Source organism: Moschus berezovskii, chromosome 18 (genome assembly GCF_049115385.1).
Source record: "Moschus berezovskii isolate FMDL1 chromosome 18, NW_MosBer_1.0, whole genome shotgun sequence".
Lineage (NCBI taxonomy): Eukaryota > Metazoa > Chordata > Mammalia > Artiodactyla > Moschidae > Moschus > Moschus berezovskii.
Genome location: NC_142477.1, coordinates 76534835 through 76556604, shown reverse-complemented (window position 1 = coordinate 76556604; position 21770 = coordinate 76534835). Strand labels below are relative to the sequence as shown.

The window sequence follows — 21770 nt, the reverse complement described above, 5'->3', positions numbered from 1 at the left end:
TCCAATTCTCACATCTGTACATGACTACTGGAAAAGCCTTGGCTTTAACTAAATGGACCTTAGTCGGCAAAGTGATGTCTCTGCTTTTTGATTCACTGTCTAGGTTTGTGACATCTTTTCTTCCAAGGAGGAAGCATCTTTTAGTTTTGTGCCTGCAGTCACTATCTGCAGTGATTTTGGAGCCCAAGAAAATGAAATCTGACACTGTTTCCAGTGTTTATCTATTTGCCATGAAGTGATGGGACTGGATGCCTTTATCTTCATTTTTTGAATGTTGAGTTTTAAGCCAGCTTTTTCACTCTCCTCTTTCACTTTCATTAAGAGGCTCTTTAGTTCCTCTTTTCTGCCATTAAAGTGGTATCATCTGCATAGCTGAGGTTATTGATATTTCTCCCAACAATCTTGTTTCCAGCTTGTGCTTCATCCAGCCCTGCATTTCGTATGATGTCCTCTGCATACAGTTAAATAAGCAGGGTGACAATATACAGCCTTGACGCACTCCTTTCCCTATTTTGAACCAGTCCATTGTTCCGCATACGATTCTTACTGTTGTTTCTTGACCTGCATACAAGTTTCTCGGGAGACAGTTAAGGTGGTCTGGTATGCCCATCTCTTCGAGAATATTCCACAGTTTGTTGTGATCCACACAGTTAAAGGATTTAGCGTGGTCAGTGAAGCAAACGTAGATGTTTTTTTTGAATTCTCTTGTTTTTCCTATGATCCAGCGAATGTTGACAATTTCATCTCTGGTTCCTTTGCCTTTTCTAAATCCAACTTGTACATCTGGAATTTCTTGGTTCATGTACTACTGAAGCCACGCTTGAAGGGTTTTGAGCATAATCTTGCTCGGATGTGAAATGAGTGCAGTTGTACATGATTTGAACATTCTTCGGCATTTCCTTTCTTAGGGATTGAAATGAAAACTGACCTTTTCCAGTTCTATGGCCACTGCTGAGTTTTCTAAATTTGCTGGCATATTGAGTGTAGCACTTTCCCTTACCAGCTGTGAGTGTGTTGTTCATCTGAAATAGTATGGTTTTGTCCATCCTTGTTGAATTTATTTATTTACTCTTTCCAGCATGTGAACCATTAACATGGTTCTAAAGTCAAAGCTGTGAAGTTTTGCCCATCTCCCGTTTCCTTCTGCTCTTGTTTACACCACACCTGTCTAGGCAGCCAGGTTTGCTTCTAATTTACTCACGCTCTGTTCCTTTTTGCAAAAAGAGCAGCTTTGTGTAGGCTTTACTTTCCCTTTTTATTCCTTGGACAAAATGTGGCATAACACAGATAGTCTTTTATAGTGTCCTTTTTTTTTTTTTTAATTTTAACCTGGAAATCACTCCATCTAGTTTAGAGAGATCTTCCTAATTCACAGCAACAGAGGATTCTGATGTGTGGATTCTCATATATTCTCCTGTGTCTGGGTATTTAGATTATTTCCAGTATTTTGCAATTATTTAGAGTGCTATAGAGTGTATTTTGCATGTATGTGTGTTTCCTTATTATAGATGCATCATCCTGAATAATTCCTACAGTACAATTGCTGGGTCAGAGTAAACTAGCATTGCATCATAATGCTCATTTCTCTGTCACCTCACCAACAGAATGTATTATTTTTTTAAAATTTTGCTAGATTGATAAGAAACGGTATCTCAATGTAGTCTTAATTTCTATTTTTGTAATAATGAGTGAACTTTAGCATGTTTTCGTAGATGTGTTTACTTGCATGTGTATATAGAGAAACTGACGCGTGTTTTCTAGTAGTGTTTGTACGGTTTCACATTTTACATTTAGAGACCTGATCTCAATTGAAATTTATTCTTGTGTATAGGGTGAGGTATAAATCTAATTTTACTTTTTTCAAATAACTAACCAGTTGTCCCAGCATCATTTATTTAAAAGTCAGTCTTGATAGCAGTAGTTTAATATAACTTCTTTATCATAGATCAAATTTTCATATATGCTTGAGTCTATTTCTGGATTTTCCACTCTATTCGATTGGCCTACTTTTCTGCACATCAGTGCCATACTTTTAATTTTAGAGGTTTTATAGTTATATTTTGTCTGGAAAGGCTCTTCTCCCACCATAAACTTTTCTTAGCATTTTTTCTGTCCTTTCAGGTTTGTTTTTCCCTATGAACATCTTGTCTAGCTAAAAAAAAAAAAAGTTTGTTGGCATTTTTATTAGTATTACATTGAATTTATAAATTAACTTAGGGAGCACAGATATCTATCTTCTCACTAAAGAACTAATCACAGCTTATAAATGATAAACTTTGTACACGTTAATAATCTCTTCAACATTCTAAATTGTAGCTATTATTATAAAATTAGCTATTAGTGTAAAATTTTAAGTTTATATAATTTTTTTTCTCTTACAAGAACTGTTGAAAGGACTGCAATTTTGGTTGAACTTGAAAAACATCGGTAGGTTAATGTGGCTCACCAGTAGACTCTGCACTATACTTCGAAAATTATGGCTTTAAATTAAGGGCTTTTACCTGCAATCTCTGAATTTGTCTACATATTTTTAAGCAGATTTAATTTTTTTTTTTTAGAAAAATTATACAGAGATTCCTTCAGAATCTCAGAAGAGCGGGCACCAAAAATAGCTATACGGATTTCCACTCTTTTTCATATTTTTGTTATTTATGGCTGTTTCATAAGGCTGGAATTAAGGCTTTGGGATTGGGATGAAAACTGACCTTTTCCAGTCCTTTGGCCACTGCTGAGTTTTGCAGATTTGCTGGCATATTGAGTGCAGCACTTTCCTAGTGAGTATTTGTTTCTTCCATATTAAAAACCAGGAGAGAGGAACCAGAGGGAGGACACAGGTGTGATTAGAAGCATAGGCTTCGGAGACAGAGCTGCATTCAGATTCTCTTTCTCAGTCTACTTGCCTGTAGTATTGTGAGCCAGTTCCCTCATCTCTAACAGAGGAATGCTCCTTATACCTGCTTCAGAAGGTGAGTGAGTTAAGTGGATAGTGCTTAGCACAGTGCCTGCCATATGATAAGTATTCAGTAGTGGTAACTGATATTAATAAACCTGTGCTAACCTATTATCTAAGTAATAAGAATTGTTGTTTTCTTTAGAGTTTATATGACAGTATGGAATCTAAGCCTTCAGCCAACTCTGTTGCTCTGGAAGATGACACCTATTACACCAATTTGCTTCAAATAAAGCTTGACAACTTAAAGTAAGTGTTGGGTGCTTAGAAAGACAGAGACTCTGTTCACTTGCTTATAATAAGTGGTAGTAGTTTTGTCTGCATTGCCAAAAGAAAGTTCCAGAAAAGAACAATATCAAAAATACCTTTGTGCAGCAAATGATATTTATTCAAGATATAATCAGTACTGGTTATTGAAGAAAAATAATTTCAATGAATAATTAAATGTTTTTAGTTCTTTGTTTTTCCTAAAGCCTTTCAAATTAGCAAGTATAAAGAACTTTAGAAAATGTTCTTATAACCTATCATGTAATTTAAAACTTAAAGGAGTTTATTTATACATGTGTAAATGTGGAAAGTATGCCCCTCTTTGTCCATTTCCTTTGAAAAATGCATGAGATTTTTTCGTTTGAAACTGCTATTGTTAAATCTTATTTTGCTTATTTTTTCTTTGTTACTAAAAAACACCAGGAAAATATGTTTTACTAAGAGTTCAAATATATAATATAGTAAACAATTTGTGGGCTTTCCAGGTGGGTCAGTGGTAAAGAATGTGCCTGCCAATGCAGGAGATGCAAGAGATGTGGGTTTGATCCCTGTGTTGGGAAGATCCTTGGAGAAGAAATGGCAACCCACTCCAGTATTCTTGCCTGGAAAATCCCATGGACAGAGGAGCCTGACAGGCTACAGTCCATGGGGTTACAAGAGAGTTGGACACAACTTAGCAACTAAAGAAGTAGTTTGTACTAAAAACTATGTATTTCATGTGTTATGTTAATATTCCTTGCTTCTCTCTCTCTCTCTCTCTCTGTTTTTTTTATTAATGTAGCAAAGAAAATGAAAGCATTAAAGGTGAATTGTCCATCCAGCGAATGAAAGCATTACTTGAGAGCCAGCGGGCTCTGGATATTGAGCGGAAACTTTTTTTAAATGAAAGACGCCTCCAGCTTTCCCAAAGTGAAAATATGAAACTGAGAGCTAAATTAGATGAGCTAAAACTGAAGTATGAACCTGAAGGTATGAATGTATCATATATTTTGTCTTTTATATCATGAGAAGCTCTGAGAAATCATATCAAATGTTTTTCTTTCTACAGCTTTATGCAAACCTCATTACAAACTAATTTGTGGCTCTGTGTCTGTATTTAATAAAGAAACTGCATCGCTACAGAGTAGGTAGGAGAAGAGAACCGTGTACTGGCTGTGCGTGAATGAATGAGTGTCCCTAGCACTCGAGCCTCTCCACGTGCGAGTGCAGCATCTTACATAATACCAAAGAGAGCAGTGTTGTTGAGGCATCTGATGTTTCAGAGCGATATTCAGTTCAGTTCAGTTCAATTCAGTCGCTCAGTCGTGTCCGACTCTCCGCGACCCCATGAATCACAGCATGCCAGGCCTCCCTGTCCATCACCAACTCCCGGAGTTCACTCAAACTCATGTCCACAGAGTCGGTGATGCCATCCAGCCATCTCATTCCCTGTCGTCCCCTTCTCCTCCCGCCCCCAACCTTTCCCAGCATCAGAGTCTTTTCCAGTGAGTCAACCCGTCGCATAAGGTGGCCAAAGTATTGGAGTTTCAGCTTTAGCATCAGTCCTTCCAATGAACACCCAGGATCGATCTCCTTTAGAATGGACTGATTGGATCTCCTTGCAGTCCAAGGGACTCTCAAGAGTCTTCTCCAGCACCACAGTTCAAAAGCATCAATTCTTCGGCGATCAGCTTTCTTCACAGTCCAACTCTCACATCCATACATGACCACGGGAAAAACCATAGCCTTGACTAGACGGACCTTGGTTGGCAAAGTAATGTCTCTGCTTTTTAATATATAGAACGATATTAGTTAATAGTAATTGTTCATAGAAAACCTAAAATGATGGTGGCTAAGAATGTGATGGTTCTTAGGACAAAAAAAAGTTCTGTTACGTGTTCTAGGTTATACATTTTCAGCCATTTTTGCCCCTACACCGTTCACATGCCTACAACTCTCTTCATCATTATTTCAGGGACAGGAGTGATTCTCAACAATAGGGAGGAGATTGTCAGCAATAATAAGGTTTCTTTATAGTTTAAAAAGGCTTCTCTTTCTCTCATCTTTTTCCCCTTCTCTGATTAACAGACTGTCCTGATGAAGAGTTATCCATTTCAAATTTCAAAGGTCTGCTGAACCAAACAGCGCAGGCAGGAGGAAGTGTAGTGAATATCGATGGTATGGATTTCAAAAAAGCAGTGCAAGAGAAAGGAAAAGTAATTATTTAAAAACAATAGTATAGAGCAGGAACACCAGCCCCACAGTCAACTGTGGTTTCTCCAATTTAATTAATATTTTGAGTTCGAAAATGAAAGATATGTTAGTTTTGGAAAACAGAAAATGTATTAGAACGATTATTCTGTCACTGTATATCATGACCTACATAGGAGATGGAATGATGTTATGTTAATCCTTATAACACATTACTGAGTGTTCACTCAGTTAGTGCTTTAATTCCCATTTTATAGATTACAAAAACATAGTTCGTGCTTTAGATTAAGTATAAAAGCATATAGCAGTTACCACATGCTTTGTACTTAGTAGTTGATCAGTAAATGATTATTCAAGCTTTAAAAAAAGAAAGAAAACAATGCTCAGAGAGGTTAAGTACTTTTCCAAGGTCTCTCAGCTGCTGAGTGTTGTTAGCACTAGGATTTGTACCTGGATTGCTTGACTCTTATCCACTGCTACTGCTAAGTCACTTCAGTCGTGTCCAACTCTGTGTGACCCCATAGACAGCAGCCCAGCAGTCTCCCCTGTCCCTGGGATTCTCCAGGCAAGAACACTGGAGTGGGCTGCCATTTCCTTCTCCAATGTGTGAAAGTGAAAAGTGAAAGTGAAGTTGTTCAGTCGTGTCCGACTAGCGACCCCACAGACTGCAGCCTGCCCAGGCTCCTCCATCCATGGGATTTTCTAGGCAAGAGTACTGGAGTGGCTTGCCATTGCCTTCTCCGTCTTATCCACTATATCCTTCCTAATTTCCATGCTGAAGCCCCATGCAACTTTTATAATAACCCTCAGTCAGTCAGTTCAGTCACTCGGTCATGTCCAGCTCTGTGACCCAGTGGACTGCAGCATGCCAAGCCTCCCTGTCCATCACCAACTCGTGCAGTTTACTGAAACTCATATCCATTGAGTCGGTGATGCCATCCAACCATCTCATCCTCTGTCATCCCCTTCTCCTCCCACCTTCAATCTTTCCCAGCATCAGGGTCTTTCCATATGAGTCAGTTCTTCACATCAGGTGGCCAAAGTATTGGGAGTTTCGGCTTCAGCATCAGTCCTTCCAATGAATTATTCAGGACTGATTTCCTTTAGGATGGACTGGTTGGATCTCTTTGCTGTCCAAGGGACTCTCAAGAGTCTTCTCCAACACTACGGTTCAAAAGCATCAATTCTTGGAACTCAGCCTTCTTTATAGTCCAACTCTCATATTCATACATGACTACTGGAAAAACCGTAGCTTTGACTAGATGGACCTTTGTTGGCAAAGTAATGTCTCTGCTTTTTAATAAGTTGTCTAGGTTTCTCATAACTTTTCTTCCAAGGAGCAAGCATCTTTTAATTTCATGGCTACAGTCACCATCTGCAGTGATTTTGGAACCCAAAGCCTGTCACTGTTTCCCCATCTATTTGCCTTGAAGTGATGGGACCAGATGCCATGATCTTAGTTTTCTGAATGTTGAGCTTTAAGCCAATATTTTCACTCTCCTCTTTCACTTTCATCAAGAGGCTCTTTAGTTCTCGCTTTCTGCCATAAGGGTGATGTCATCTCCATATCTGATGTTATTGATATTTCTTGCGGCAGTCTTGATTCCAGCTTGTGCTTCATCCATCCCAGTATATCTTATGATGTACTCTGCATATAAGTTAAATAAGCAGAGTGACAATATACAGCCTTGACATAGTCTTCCCCGACTTGGAACCAGTCTGTTTTTCCATGTCCAGTTCTAACTGTTGCTTCTTGACTTGCATTCAGATTTCTCAAGAGGCAGGTCAGGTGATCAGATATTCCCATGTCTTTAAGAATTTTCCAGAGTTTGTTGTGGTCCACACTGTCAAAGGCTTTAGCATAGTCAATAAAGCAGAAGTAGATATTTTTCTGGAACTCTCTTGCTTTTTTGATGATCCAGTGGATGTTGGCAATTTGATCTCTGGTTCGTCTGCCTTTTCTAAATCCAGCTTGAACATCTGGAATTTCATAGTTCACATACTATTGAAGCCTGGCTTGGAGAATTTTGAGCATTACTTTGCTAGCATGTGAGATGAGTGCAATTGTGTGGTAGTTTGAGCATTCTTTGGCATTGCCTTTCTTTGGGATTGGAATGAAAACTGACCTTTTCCAGTCCTGTGGCCACTGCTGAGTTTTCCAAATTTGCTGGCATATTGAGTGCAGCACTTCACAGCTTCATCTTTTAGGATATGAAACAGCTCAACTGAAATTCCATCACCTCCACTAGCTTTGTTCGTAGTGATGCTTCCTAAGGCCCACTTGACCATTCCAGGTTGTCTGGCTCTAGGTGAGTGATCACACCATTGTGATTATCTGGGTCATGAAGATCTTTTTTGTATGCCCAGAAGAGAACATTTAAATGTTCATTCCTATGGTCAAATATATTGAGGTCCCAAGGAAAAATTTATAACCAGATAACCTTGAAAAGATATAGTTAATGGAATCCATAAAAAAGAAAGAATTAAAGACGGTGTATTTCAGTAAGGAGATGAATAGTTTTAAAAGAAACAGGAGTGGAAAACGAAAAGAAATACATTTATAGCTAGTTCTACCTTATGTTGATTGTATCTTTGATATATTGACTAGATACATTTTTTAATTGTTTTTATTCTCAGAGAAAATTGAAGTGCCTGTACTCAAAAAGAGACGTGAGGTCCTGCCTGTGGATATAACTGCCCCTAATGGTATATGTGCCACCAGTGCTGTTGGGGAAGAAGTTTATAGATTATCACCACAGAAAGAGGAGGCAGAATCCTATCCTAAAGGTTCGGAAGACAACAACTTGCAGCTGGAAAAGACAGTTTCTGTAAGCACATCAACAGTCATTCTCTCTCCTTACAAAAATCTGCCCATGGATGTTCAGCCAAGAAAGGAAGAGAAGTGTGTGACACTTAGAGAAGTTCCGGCTGACTCGGAAGCCTTAAGTGAGAGAAGTGGAAACACCCCCGACTCTCCCAGGTCAGCGTCTTCTTTGCTTCAAGGCAGCGAGCAGCACTCTTCACCTCGTCTCTGTCGCTGCATGAACTGTGCTGTCTGTTTCTTAGTCTGTTTTCTTAGTATTGCATGCAGTATAATTCCCCAGTTTCATCAACCTACCTTTCAATTTTCTAAAACTTTGAGAAAGACTAAGATGATTATAAGGGGAAAAGATTCCTGAATAAGGGAATTATTTTAAACAGTAACACTTTTCTGTGTCACGAGTCTAGTACATCTCTGAATGTTTTGTTGTTTTGAATAAATGTAGTTATTTTTTTCCTGGTTCAGGAGTGACCTGAAAGAAAAATTACCGTACCTCCTAAAAGGACTTTCCAATTAGTCTTAAGAAATTTCAGCCTTCCAGAAAACTGTTAGGTGAAATTTTTTTATGGCTTTTGAAATTGTTTATTCTAAGCCTTCAAGCATGTGCTTTAATACCTATTCTGACATTTTAAAATATCAAAGGTAATTCATTTTCAATTTACACCCAAACTTCAAAGCCTCTAGTTTCTGCATAATTGAGTTTGTGACTAAAAGGAGGTGTCAGACATACAGGTCTGTAGGAATTAACATTTTTTTAAAAATTAAAATAAAAGAGGCCAGAAAGAAGGTAAGAGAAAGTGAGTGGAAGGGAAAGGTAGGTACAGTGACTGAGGTTAGGCTGGTGTAAAAACACATTCTTAATGTGTGTAGCAGGACCAGGGATGGGCAAAAAAGAAGTGAATGAGGAAAATGGAGAAGGTAAAAAAGGATGATAAAAGATAAAGGATGTCTTTATGCAGTGGAATGATAGTGGAATTAAAATAAATAGACATTTTAAAAATTAAGCATATTGGTATGAAAATAGCTTGGATTGTCTGCAATGAAAGGAGATCTTTTAGGTGCTGCTAGATCTTTAAGGTGGAGAAGGAAATGGCAACCCACTCCAGTGTTCTTGCCTGGAGAATCCCAGGGACGGGGGAGCCTGGTGGGCTTCCGTCTATGGGGTCGCACAGAGTCGGACACGACTGAAGTGACTTAGCAGCAGCAGCAGCAGATCTTTAAGGTACTGCTGCTGCTGCTGCGTCACTTCAGTCGTGTCCGACTCTGTGTGACCCCATAGACGGAAGCCCACCAGGCTCCCCCGTCCCTGGGATTCCCATATCAGTCTTAATGGAGACATACAAAATAAGACATTTTACTAAATGTAGTATTCAACAGTGAAAGCATTTCAACAATATTGCAGCTTTTATTGTTGATTGGAGTAATGTATTACTCCATTTCTTGAATTTTTATGTAATAGCATTATAACCTATAAGTCACTTGAACCAAAAGCTTAATATTCTCAAGGAAAAAGCTACCTTTAAATGAACACACAGTTTCGACTAATTGTGAATTGAATTCAACAAGTTATGCTTGTGTGTATGTGATTGATTGTGTATGTGTGCGTGACCATTGTTTATTTCTGGAGGTGAATTTCCAGAATTGATCAGTGCAAACCTTACTCTCTATGATTTCTTCATTTCTTCCTCTGCCTTCTTTTGCTTAATAAAAATTATTCAGCAAATGTTCAGCTACTTGTTTGACTCAAATAGCATGTTGAAGTTTTTTTGTCTTGCTAGTTAAACAAAAACAAAATAACATTTGTTTTTGTGTGTGTGTGTGTGTGTATGTGAGTCTGTCTGCTAACTTCAGATGTTTCCAGCCTTTTGCCCTCTGCATGATTAATTTAGACACAATCCTATGATAATATTATAATAATAAACATGGCTTCTATTAGGAGATTCACTGTTGCATGCTTTATAAATTTAATTGATGCTCTTGCTATAAAATATCTGTATAGGCCCTTTAAAATGTTTCTTCATTGTTTATTTTTTTCTTAAACTAGTATTTTGCTAGTTGAAATTCGAGTTTTTTAATGAGATATTTAGATATCTATTCATGCATGCAGCCCAGGATTCCTTGTTAATTTTTATCTTGCATTTGCCTTTTGTTGAGTCACGTTAACATTAATCTAGTGCTCTAGCATTAAACATTTTTTGTTGGATATACTTATCATGATAGGTATCATTATATTTTAATTCTTTATTTTAGACTTTGCCATGACTTTTTATCAGCCATAAAGATATTTCTTTAGACATTTGAAAAATTAAGCCTATTGATAGAAAATGTTTTTAGCGAGGCAGTGATTTAGTTTTTTTTAATGGTATTGCAGTCAACTGTAATTTTTCTTCTTAAAAAAATCACCTTGTCTCATTAAGAGATCCATTATACTATAGGATTGTTTCTTCTTTAATTTTTCCTGACCATATTTGAATTCAGAATGGATGCTTTAATGCCTATAGGTTAGCTGCTGAATCAAGGCTTCAGACAGAAGTTAAACAAGGGAAAGAAACTGCAAGGAAACTGGAAAAAGCAGCTTGTAAGAAATCACACCCTATTGTACATGTATCCTCCAAGTCAACTCCAGAGACCCAGTGCCCTCAGCAGTAAAGACTTTTCCTTTATGAGAATAAGGTACCACTTGCCCCAGAGATTGCTCTGAAGCTTAAAGATTGTCTTTATCTGAGGATACCTTCTTGAAGCCTATTTTCCTTCTACTCATTGTGCCAGGAACTGGTATTTTCATGCTTTGACCAAACATTCAAAATGTGATTGTGATTCTAACCAAGAGAGTTCCTTAAGTGATGAACTGTGAATCACAGTGAATAGACTATTAACTGAAGGAAAGTGTTATTATAAATCTGTTGGTTGCATTGTATATAGATTATTAAAGTACCTTCAGAGCCATATATACTTGAAAAGAGAACACATTATTATATTTTCCTATGTACGTTTTTATGAATGTAGTTTTTCACTATGTTGTGAAAATAGAAAACTTTGTTTAAAAATATATTGTAACTAGATTTTGTCAGTGTTTAAAGCATGTATGTTCATCTTTGTATTCATCTACATGATTTAAGTTTTGTTTGGATTACATGAAAAATACAATTTTGAAATTTAAAATAAAGCTACTATAATTTATCTCCTTTTTGTTTTTTTATTCTGTATAGATTATAGTGTGTTATCAAAGGGAATAAAAGAAGAAAAATGAAACCAGGGATTCTTAATTCCCTGGTACATATAATTTTTGTGTATATATATATATATGTATATGCACACACATAATGTGTATTTTCAATTCTAAACTTTCCAAATAAAGACTTTTTTCCTATAAGTAAATATAGCCTGGTCTGTAACTTAATTTCTTGTATATATCCAGTGGTATATTAGTCGAGAGAAGAGAGATTTATTTTAAGGAATTGCGTTTTGCAAATAAGGAGGCTGACAAGTCCAGAACCTACAGAGTGGCCTCTCAGGCAGTAGACCCAAAGAAGAGCTGATGTCACAGTTAAGTCCAAAACCTGTCTGCTGCAAAAGTTGCCCTTTTTCAGGGGACGTTAGCCTTTTGTTTTATCCAGGGCTTCAACTAATTACATGCATAGGCCCACCCACATTCCAGAGGGAAATCTGCTTTACTCAAAGGCCACAGAATTAAGTGTTAATCTCATCTAAAAGCACGAACAGAAAGGTCTAGAATGATGTGTGACAACAGTTCTAGGCTTCATAGCTCAACCAAATTGACACATCCTTAACCATCACATTGGGTTAATTAGATAAGTCTATTGAAGTATATTAGGTAAAAAGAAATTGCCTCTCCCTTCTAAATAAACTGAATAGTAAACTAAATTTGTTACAAAAAGTATACTATAAAGAAGTTACAAGTTTCGTATGAAATAATATTTCTTATAAAAAGTAGCTGAAGGCACTAGAAAACAAATGATTTTAACCTGAGGATAATAATGAATGACCACCATTTTCCTTGCATATTATAGAATATAGATCAGTTCCTTCCAACACCGAGTTTTTGTCATGAGTTAGGTGCTAGTGGTACAAGAATAAGCTTTCAGAGCTCACAGTTTAATAGACCCATATAGATGAATAGTGGTAGTTGGTGGTATTACTAGTAATCATAGTTACATCTAACATTTGAATATATCTAATGTGCCAAGCACTTGTTTAAATCCTTTCATATATTACCACATTTAACCTTTCCAACATCTCTGAGCTAGATATACCCTACTGATGCTCATTTTACAGATGAGGAAATCAAGGTATCAAAGGTTATTTGTCCAAAGTCACAGTTTAGTTCAGTCGCTCAGTCGTGTCCAACTCTGCGACCCCATGAACCGCAGCATGCCAGGCCTCCCTGTCCGTCACCAACTCCCAGAGTCCACCCAACACATGTCCATTGAGTCGGTGATGACATCCAGCCATCTCATCCTCTGTCATCCCCTTCTGCCCTCAATCCCTCCCAGCATCAGGGTCTTTTCAAATGAATCAGCTCTTTGCATCAGGTGGCCAAAGTATTGGGGTTTCAGCTTCAGCAACAATCCTTCCAATGAATATTCAGGGTTGATTTCCTTTAGGATTGACTGATGTGATCTCCTTGCAGTCCAGACTCTCAAGAGAGTCTTCTCCAACACCACCTTTCAAAAGCATCAATTCTTCAGTGCTCCAAGGTTACAAGTGTTAGTAAATAATGAGGTGAGTTGTAGACGTATAAGTGTGTGTAGAGTGCTATAGGAACCAAGAAGGAAAACAACAAACTGACTTGGGGCTTTTTAAATTTTTATCATTTCTAAACATTGCTTCAGAGGTTTCCTAAGCCACAGAGAATAGTGTTACAAGTGGAAGAAATAGCTGTTCAACCAATAAAAATATGAAACAACATCTTTAATTCAGCAAACTGAAGACTGAAATGGCTGGGTGTATAGGGCTTGTGAAGAAAATTGTAACAGTAAACAGAATCTGAAGAGATGGCTAGGAGCAAAACCATGAAGAGTGCAAGTTAGGGAAATCTGTTTTACAAACAGATTTATAAACAAAATGAGCAAGTGTGTTTGAAGGTTGAAGAATAGAGATGACAAGAGAAGTTTATCCATCCAGCTTCTGTCTTATCACCCATTGAGACTGAAACAATTCTGCTGATTCTTGGGTCTTTTAGGAAAATGTTTTGAAAAATTGACGAGAAGCAACCGAATAATCAATAGAAGCAAAGCAATTACTGAACAAATTTAAAGGGTTGAATGCTCAATTTATTTTCTGTAAAAATACTCTAGGGGCATAATGGAAAATGAATTTAGAAAAAGATAAGAATGGAGACTGTAAAAAGCTAGTTTGGCCACTTGGTAGACCAGGTAGGAAATAAAAGTTTTAACAGTGGAAATGCAGAGTAGTGGTTGGAGTTGCAATATTATTTAAAGAAGCAAAGTGGTGAAGAGTTGCTGGCAAAATAGGATGTGGTTCTCTGCGAGAAAGGAATATATCTGCTACATGTGGATTACTTGTGGTAACAGAAAATAGGGGTGGAAAGTATTTCAGTTTTGATGAACACTTTTTTTCAGGTCCCTGTGGGGTATCCAAGTTGGAGTCAAGGGAAGTGTTCGTGTATGTTTACATGATCGAAAATAATGTTTTCCAAACCTTCATTTTTATATATATAGAAAATGTGAAACTATTAAAAATAGGCACTTTTTTCCTCATCATTAGTCAAAGGTGGCTTGAGGGTCAGATGTTTATAATCATAGCCTTGATTTATTGTTTTCACTGATTAGACATAATAAGCCCTGTGTATGGGCCTAGAACAAAGATGACAGAGTAATTATGCTTTCTTGCCTCGAGTAAAGTATCGGTGTATGCATGTGTGCTAAGTTGCTTAAGTAGTGTCTGATTCTGCCACCCTGTGGACTGTGGCCCACCAGGCTCCTCTGTCCATGGGATTCTCCAGGCAAGAACACTGGAGTGGCCTGCCATGCCCTCCTTCAGGGGATCTTTCTGACCCAGGGATCAAACCTGCTTCTCTTATGTCTCCTGCACTGGCAGGTGTGTTCTTTACCACTAGCTCCACCGGGGAAGCCCCTAAGGTATTGGTGGGAGGGTGCTAATGTTTATTGATTTGCTAGGTAATTTGCCTGTGTTATGTCTCAATACTATCTAGTTTAGCATAATAGTTACTATTGTAGCATCTGTTATTAAACTGCTTGAGTTGAAATCTCAACTTATCCACATAAATGTTAGACTTTAGCAATTTTATGACTCAAAGAATAGTTTGTTTAGGTAATCCTTTAATTTTTTTTATAATTATTTAAAATATGTGGGGGCTTCCCTTGTGACTCAGTGATAAATAACCTACCTGCCAATGCAAAAGACAGTGGAGCTTTTTGGGCTACAGTCCATGGGGTCACACAACTAAATGACTGAACAACAACTCTGGCTTCCCAGGTGGCGCTAGTCATAAAGAACCTGCCTCCAAATGCAGAAGACATAAGAGATGTGGCTTTGATCCCTGGGTCAGGAAGATCCCCTGGAGGAGGACATGGCAACCCATTCCAGTATTCTTGCCTGGGAAATCCCATGGACAGAGGTTCCTGGCGGGCTACAGTCCATGGGAGCACAAAAGAACTGGATATGATTTAGCGACTAAACAACAAAATATGTGGATCCAAAGTAAAATCTACAAGAGGTTTATTTAAGAAAATCTAGCTTCTATAACTGTTACCCCCTCCCACCAGGAACCATTTAAATTTCATGGTTTCTCTCTCTTTTTTTGTCTTTCTACATAGCAGATGTAGATAGTAGGTAGATAGAATCTCCATTCTTTTTCTTAGATAAAATAGTGGGTGATATCAGAGAAGACTTGTGCATCAGTTCAGTTTAGTTCAGTTCAGTCTCTCAGTCGTGTCCAACTCTTTGTGACCCCATGAATCACAGCACGCCAGGCTTCCTTGTCCATCACCAACTCCCGGAGTTCACTCAAACTCATGTCCACAGAGTCGGTGATGCCATCCAGCCATCTCATTCTCTGTCGTCCCCTTCTCCTCCAGCCCCCAACCTTTCCCAGCATCAGAGTCTTTTCCAGTGAGTCAACTCGTTGCATGAGGTGGCCAAAGTATTGGAGTTTCAGCTTTAGCATCAATCCTTCCAATGAACACCCAGGACTGATCTCCTTTAGGATGGACTGATTGGATCTCCTTGCAGTCCAAGGGACTCTCAAGAGTCTTCTCCAACACCACAGTTCAAAAGCATCAATTCTTCGGCGATCAGCTTTCTTCACAGTCCAACTCTCACATCCATACATGACCACGGGAAAAACCATAGCCTTGACTAGACGGACCTTTGTTGGCAAAGTAATGTCTCTGCTTTTTAAAGGAAACAACAAAAGCCTGTCCCTCTACAAAATCTGATAATAAACTGGCAAGGACAGTCAGAACCAAATTTTTTAGATTCTGGAAAAAGAATCAAGGATTCACAGCAATAAAGTGAACAATTAATTAAGAAAAATCAGCTGAATCTGGGCATTCTAGGAAATCTCCGATGAAACACCAGGTGATCACTAACCTAATGGAATGGAGATTTCAGCAGCTAAACACAGCAAAGAACACAGACCTTACAAAATCAGTTCAGAAAAATCATTTAAAAAGTTGGAGCAATAACTACAAGGAGCAACAACCAACTAGGGAGGGAGGAGAATCAGGTTTCCAGCATGGTCACAGTATAGTTCTGTGTCCATGAGATATCCCAGGCAAGAATACTGGGGTGGTTTGCCACTTCCTTCTACAGGGATCTTCCTGACCCAGGAAGTGGGTCAAAGAGGTCAACTTCCAACAAAAATCACAAGACATGCAAGAAACAAGAGTATGAGCCATACATAGGAAAAATGAAATTAGTAACCATCCAGGAGGAAGCTCAGATATAAAAACTTTAAATCAACAATCTAAAATATGCTCAGAGAACTAATAAAAGGCATGCACAAAGATCTAAAGGACCGGCAATGCCAAATAGAAACTCCCAACAAAGAGAAAATTATTTAAAGTATGTGTGTGCTAAGTCACTTCAGTCATGTGTGACTCTGGGCAGCCCTATGGACTGTAGCCCATCTGCTCCTCTGTCCATGAGATTCTCCAGGCAAGACTCCTGGAATGGGTTGCCATGCCCTCCTCCAGGGGATCTTCCCAAACCAGGGATTGACCCTTCATTTCTTTTCTCTCTTCCGTTGACAGGCAGATTCTTTATCACTAATGCCATCTGGGAAGCCAAAGTTGTTGTTCAGTCGCTGAATCCGACTCTTTTTGACTCTTTGGACTGTAGCCCACCAGACTCCTCTGTCCATGAGGATTTCCAGGCAAGAAAACTGGAGTGGGTTACCATTTCTTTCTCCAAGGGCTCTTCCTGGATCAGGAATCGAACCTGTGCTTCCTGCAGTGGCATGCAAATTCTTTACCCACTGAGCTACCAGGAAAGTCTTAAAAGGAGCCAGATAAAACCTCTGGAGTTGAAGAGTATAATAATGAATGAGAAACTAGAGAGATTCAGCAGCAGATTTGGCCAATTGAGATTGTTTAGGCTAAAGAACAGAAAACAATGAAAAAAATATGAACAGAGCTTAAAAGACCTACCAGACACTATCAAAGATAGCAACATACACATAATAGGAATCCCGAAAAGAGGAGAGAGAAAGGGACAATAGCATATTTAAAAAAAAGAAAGACAATTGCAGTCCAATATCCTTGATGGTTGTTGCTGTTTTTGTTTAGTTGCTAAGTTGTGTCTGACTCTTTTGGAACCCTATGGTCTGTAGCCTGCCAAACCTCCTCTGTCCATGGGATTTCCCAGGCAAGAATACTGGAGTGGGGTTCCATTTCCCTTTTCCAGGGGATTTTCTTGACCCAGGGATCAAACCCACATCTTCTTCATTGGCAGGCAGATTCTTTACCACTGAGTCACAAGGGAAGGCATCCTTGATGGACATAGATGCAAAAATCCTCAACAAAATACTAACTAGTCAAATTCAATACATTATAAGGATCATATAAGATGATGAAGTTTGATTTATTCCAGGGATGGAAGGATGGTTCAGCATCTACAAATCAGTCAAAGTACTATACCACATTACTGAAATGAAGGATGAAAATTATATGATCATCTCAATAGATGCTAAAAAAGCAAAAATAAGCAAGTGGAACTATATTACATTAAAAAACTTCTGCACAGCAAATGTAACCATCAACAAAATGAAAAAGCAACCTACTGAAGGGGAGAAAATATTTCAAATCATATGTCTGATAAGGCACTGATATCCAAAACATACAAAGAAATCATACAATGACAAAAAAAAAAAAAAGCAATCTGATTAAAAAATAGAAGACCTGAATGGAATTTTCCTAAGGAAGACATACAGATGGCTGCCATGTTATTATGCTTAACAACATCATCTCGACATGTGAGCTCTTTCCAATTCCCTTCTTCCCCAGGAGTTCCCTTGCTATCACCTTCTGGATGGTGGCTCCTGACCTGTAGCCTCTAGATAGTCTTATGCTGTGAGGAACTTTCTCAGGCAGTCCTGTCCAGGTGCCATGCAGTAAAGCTTACTGTGTGTTACTGCCTTTCATGGGCTTATTTTTTCTACTTTAGCCTCCAAATTCCCAAGATCCCTTATTAGATGAATTTACATATCAAGAAGACATTATATAATGGGACAAGTGTCAATCTATCAAGATGGTAGAACAATTAACCAAGAGGCACCTAACAAGAGAGTCTCAAAACATCTAAAGCAAAAAACCTGAATTTTGAAATTTGCCTATGGATTCCATACAATCTCAGTGAAAATTCAAGCAGGCTTTATTGTAGAAATTTAAAATGTGATTCTAAAATTTATATGGAAATGCAATGAATTGACACAACCAGAGAAACTTAAAATGAAGAATAAAGTTGGACAAAATGTACTACCTGATTTTGAGAATCACTATAAAATTGTGTGAGTCTGCTTGTGGGCAGGGCTGGAGGTCAGTGGGTGCTGGGGCTGGTGCCTGTCCACTAGGGGGAAGAACTGGGTCCCAGGGTCTCTGGCTACTGGACCCTGGGGTCCTAGGCTAGTGCCTGCACACCAGGTCTTGGGGCCAAGTTCTGGGTTCTCTGGTGGACAGGGTTGAATCTTGGTGTGGCTGTAGGCTCAGGGGCTCTTAAGGCAGCCTGCCTTCTGCCCAGCTAGTTGCTTGCCTTGAGGTGTCACAGTACTGCTGAGGATAAGCTAGTGGGTGGGGCTGGGTCCCAGTGCTAATGAAGTAGAGGGAAGACTCCAAAATGGCAGCCAGCACCAGTGTCCATGTGGTAGAATGTGTTCCCCAAAATGGCTGCCTCCAGTGTGTATGTCCCCAGGTGAGCTCCAGTTACCTCCTGTCTGTCCAGGAGGCCCCCGAAGATCAGCAATTGAGTCTGACTCAGGCTCCTTTCAGATTACTGCTTCTTTCCTGGATCCTAAACATGTGAGATTTTGTGTGCACCCTTTAGGAGTGGAGTCTGTTTCCTACAGCCTTCTCGGTCTCTCAGAAGTTAAGTCCTACTAGCCTTCAAGGCAAAAGCATTCTGCAGTCTTTTCTTCCCAGTCAAGGACCTCTGGGCTGGGGAGACTAATGTGGGGCTCAGACCCGTTCTTCTTTGGGGAGAATGTCTGCAATTGTAATTAATTTCCCTGTTTGTGCATTGTCTTTCCAGATATGGATTGTGAGTCTACCTGTACACTGCCCATCCTACCTGTCTTGTGGTTTCTTCTTTATATCTTTAGTTGTAGGAGATCTTTTCTGGCAGATTCTGGCCTTTCTTATCAATGGTTGCCCTAAATGTTGTCATTCTGGCGTGCCCATGACAGGAGGTGAGTACAGGGTCTTCCTACTCTGTCGTGTTAGCCAAGCTCCCCACTATTAAAAAGGAGATGGGCTCCCTTTGCAGACTGAAAAATGAACGGAAAAGAAACAAAAGGGAAAGCATGGTGCCTTCAAAGACAAAAGCACCATAATGCTCAGTTCAGTTCAGTTCAGTCGCTCAGTCGTGTCCCACTCTTTGTGACCCCATGGACTGCAGCACGCCAGGCCTCCCCGTCCATCCCCAACTCCCGGAGTTTACTCAAACTCATGTCCATTGAGTCAGTTATGCCATCCAACCATCTTGTCCTCTGTCATCCCTTTCTCCTCCCACCTTCAATCCTTCCCAGCATCAAATGAGTCAGTTCTTCACATCAAGTGGCCAAAGTATTGGAGTTTCAGCTTCAGCAACAGTTCTTCCAATGAACATTCAGGACTGATTTCCTTTAGGATGGACTGGTTGGATCTCCTTGCAGTCCAAGGGACTCTCAAGAGTCTTCTCCAACACCACAGCTCAAATGCGTCTGTTCTTCAGTGCTCAGCTTTCTTTATAGTCCAACTCTCACATCCATACATAACTACTGGGAAAACCATAGCTTTGATTAGATGGACCTTTGTTGGCAAAGTAATGTCTCTGCTTTTTAATATGCTGTCTAGGTTGGTCATAACTTTTCTTCCAAGGAGCAAGCGTCTTTTAATTTCATGGCTGCAGTCACCATCTGCAGTGATTTTGGAGCCAGAAAAAATAAAGTCTCACTGTTTCCACTGTTTCCCCATCTATTTGTCATGAAGTGATGGGACTGGATGCCGTGATCTTAGTTTTCTGAATGTTGAGTTTTAAGCCAATATTTTCACTCTCCTCTTTCACTGTCATCAAGAAGCTCTTTAGTTCTTCTTCAGTTTCTGCCATAAGGGTGGTGTCATCTGCATATCTGAGGTTATTGATATTTCTCCTGGCAATCTTGAATCCAGCTTGTGCTTCTTCCAGCCCAGCGATTCTCATGATGTACTCTGCATATAAGTTAAATAAGCAGAGTGACAATATACGGCCTTGACATGCTCCTTTCCTGATTTGGAACAAGTCTGTTGTTCCATGTCCAGTTCCAACTGTTGCTTCTTGACCTGAATACAGATTTCTCAAGAGGCAGGTAAGGTGGTCTGGTATTCCCATGTGTTTAAGAATTTTCCAGTTTGTTGTGGTCTACACAGTCAAAGGCTTTGGCATAGTCAATAAAGCAGAAGTAGATATTTTTCTGAAACTCTCTTGCTTGTTCAATGAGCTGATGGGTGTTGGAAATTTGATTTCTGGTTCCTCTGTCTTTTTTAAATTCAGCTTGAACAACTTGAACAACCATAATATTATTGGACTCAGAACTTCCTACTGATTCCCCCATCACTGAGAACAAAAATTCTTTATGAAAGACTCTATACTTCACTGCACTGACAGAAGGGGGCACCCTTTGACTAGGAACTTTGTAAAAGTACTCCAGAATTTTGATGACACAGACTAAAGCTGTAAAAATCTATTACGTGAAGGAAATGAAACAAGACCGCTTCATGAACTTCATGTTCTCCCCCTCTCAAAAGCCATTTGAAGGAGAAGCAAAGTATAACTCAACACTCGAAACTAAGAAAACTGATCTAGAACAGACTTAGGGTTTTTAAATAGAGAAAAATTCTTCAGAACTCAAGCAGAAAATGTCAAATAACTTACAGAGATAATATAATACTTCCCCAAAACAGCATTCAGAAAAATGTTTCAGCATTGTTTAAAAAAAATTTTTAAGGAAAAAAAGTGTGTGAACTGTCTTATTTTCATTGAATCTATCCTTGAGGCATCAAGACCAAAGGAAAACTGTTTTAAGCATGCTAAAATTCAGTGATTTTTGTGCCTATGAACCCTCCTTGAGGATCATCCAACAAAAGATGAGTGGGGAAACTTTTGCAAAAGGACTATAGGATTGAACAAATAACAATGTGTTGTGGATAATTAGATTTCTCACAAAGAAGTGAAAATGAATGAAGGGGGAAACTAGATTAATGAAAAAGGAGGCTAAAAATGAACCTGTGACGTGGGATTGGAATTGGAGGTGTCAGTATAAACTCATGATTTTGGAGAGATAGATTTTAAAAATTAGAATGAAGATATGCAATTACATATACACATACATATATGCAAGTACATATAGTCATACATACACACACATATATATACACTTACACATAAGTGTTTGTATATTTCCAAGTCTATCTGTTGAACCCTAGAAGCAATAACATCTCAGTAGCAATAAGCACATGTACACATTTAGCATACAGATCTTGGTTTGTTAATGTCATTCTGCACTGATATGAACCATTTCTTTCAGAACTGGCTACTTTCAGGATTAGATTGAGAATGAATGAGATAAGCCCTAAACATCTTGTCTGAAAAAGTAGGAAAATGGTCACAAAATGATGGAAGCATCATGATGACTCCTGCTGTCCAAATCTAGGACAATTTGAGCATCAAAATAAATGATTGTTGCTGAATAACTGAGTTGTGTCTGACTCTTGCTGCCCCGTGACTGTAGCCTGCAAGGCGTCTCTGCCCATAGGATTTCCCAGGCAAGAATACTGGAGTGGGTAGCCATTTTCTTCTCTGGGGGAT

The 21770-nt window shown here is 38.9% G+C and overlaps 1 protein-coding gene across 3 annotated transcripts in view; it reads left to right on the top strand.

Moving 5' to 3' along the window:
* SPDL1 (spindle apparatus coiled-coil protein 1) overlaps positions 1-11606 on the top strand; it is a 30745-nt gene extending 19139 nt beyond the window's left edge. For 2 of the 3 annotated variants that reach the window (XM_055421789.2, XM_055421790.2), the window contains exons 9-11: positions 3096-3199; positions 3999-4186; positions 8045-9426. In XM_055421789.2, the coding sequence (XP_055277764.2) occupies positions 3096-3199; positions 3999-4186; positions 8045-8586 (834 nt within the window). In that variant the 3' untranslated portion in view covers positions 8587-9426. Of the gene's footprint in view, positions 1-3095; positions 3200-3998; positions 4187-8044; positions 9427-10729 lie in introns of those variants that run through there. The other variant, XM_055421791.2, reaches the window with a different exon arrangement.
* Positions 11607-21770: the final 10164 nt, after the last annotated feature.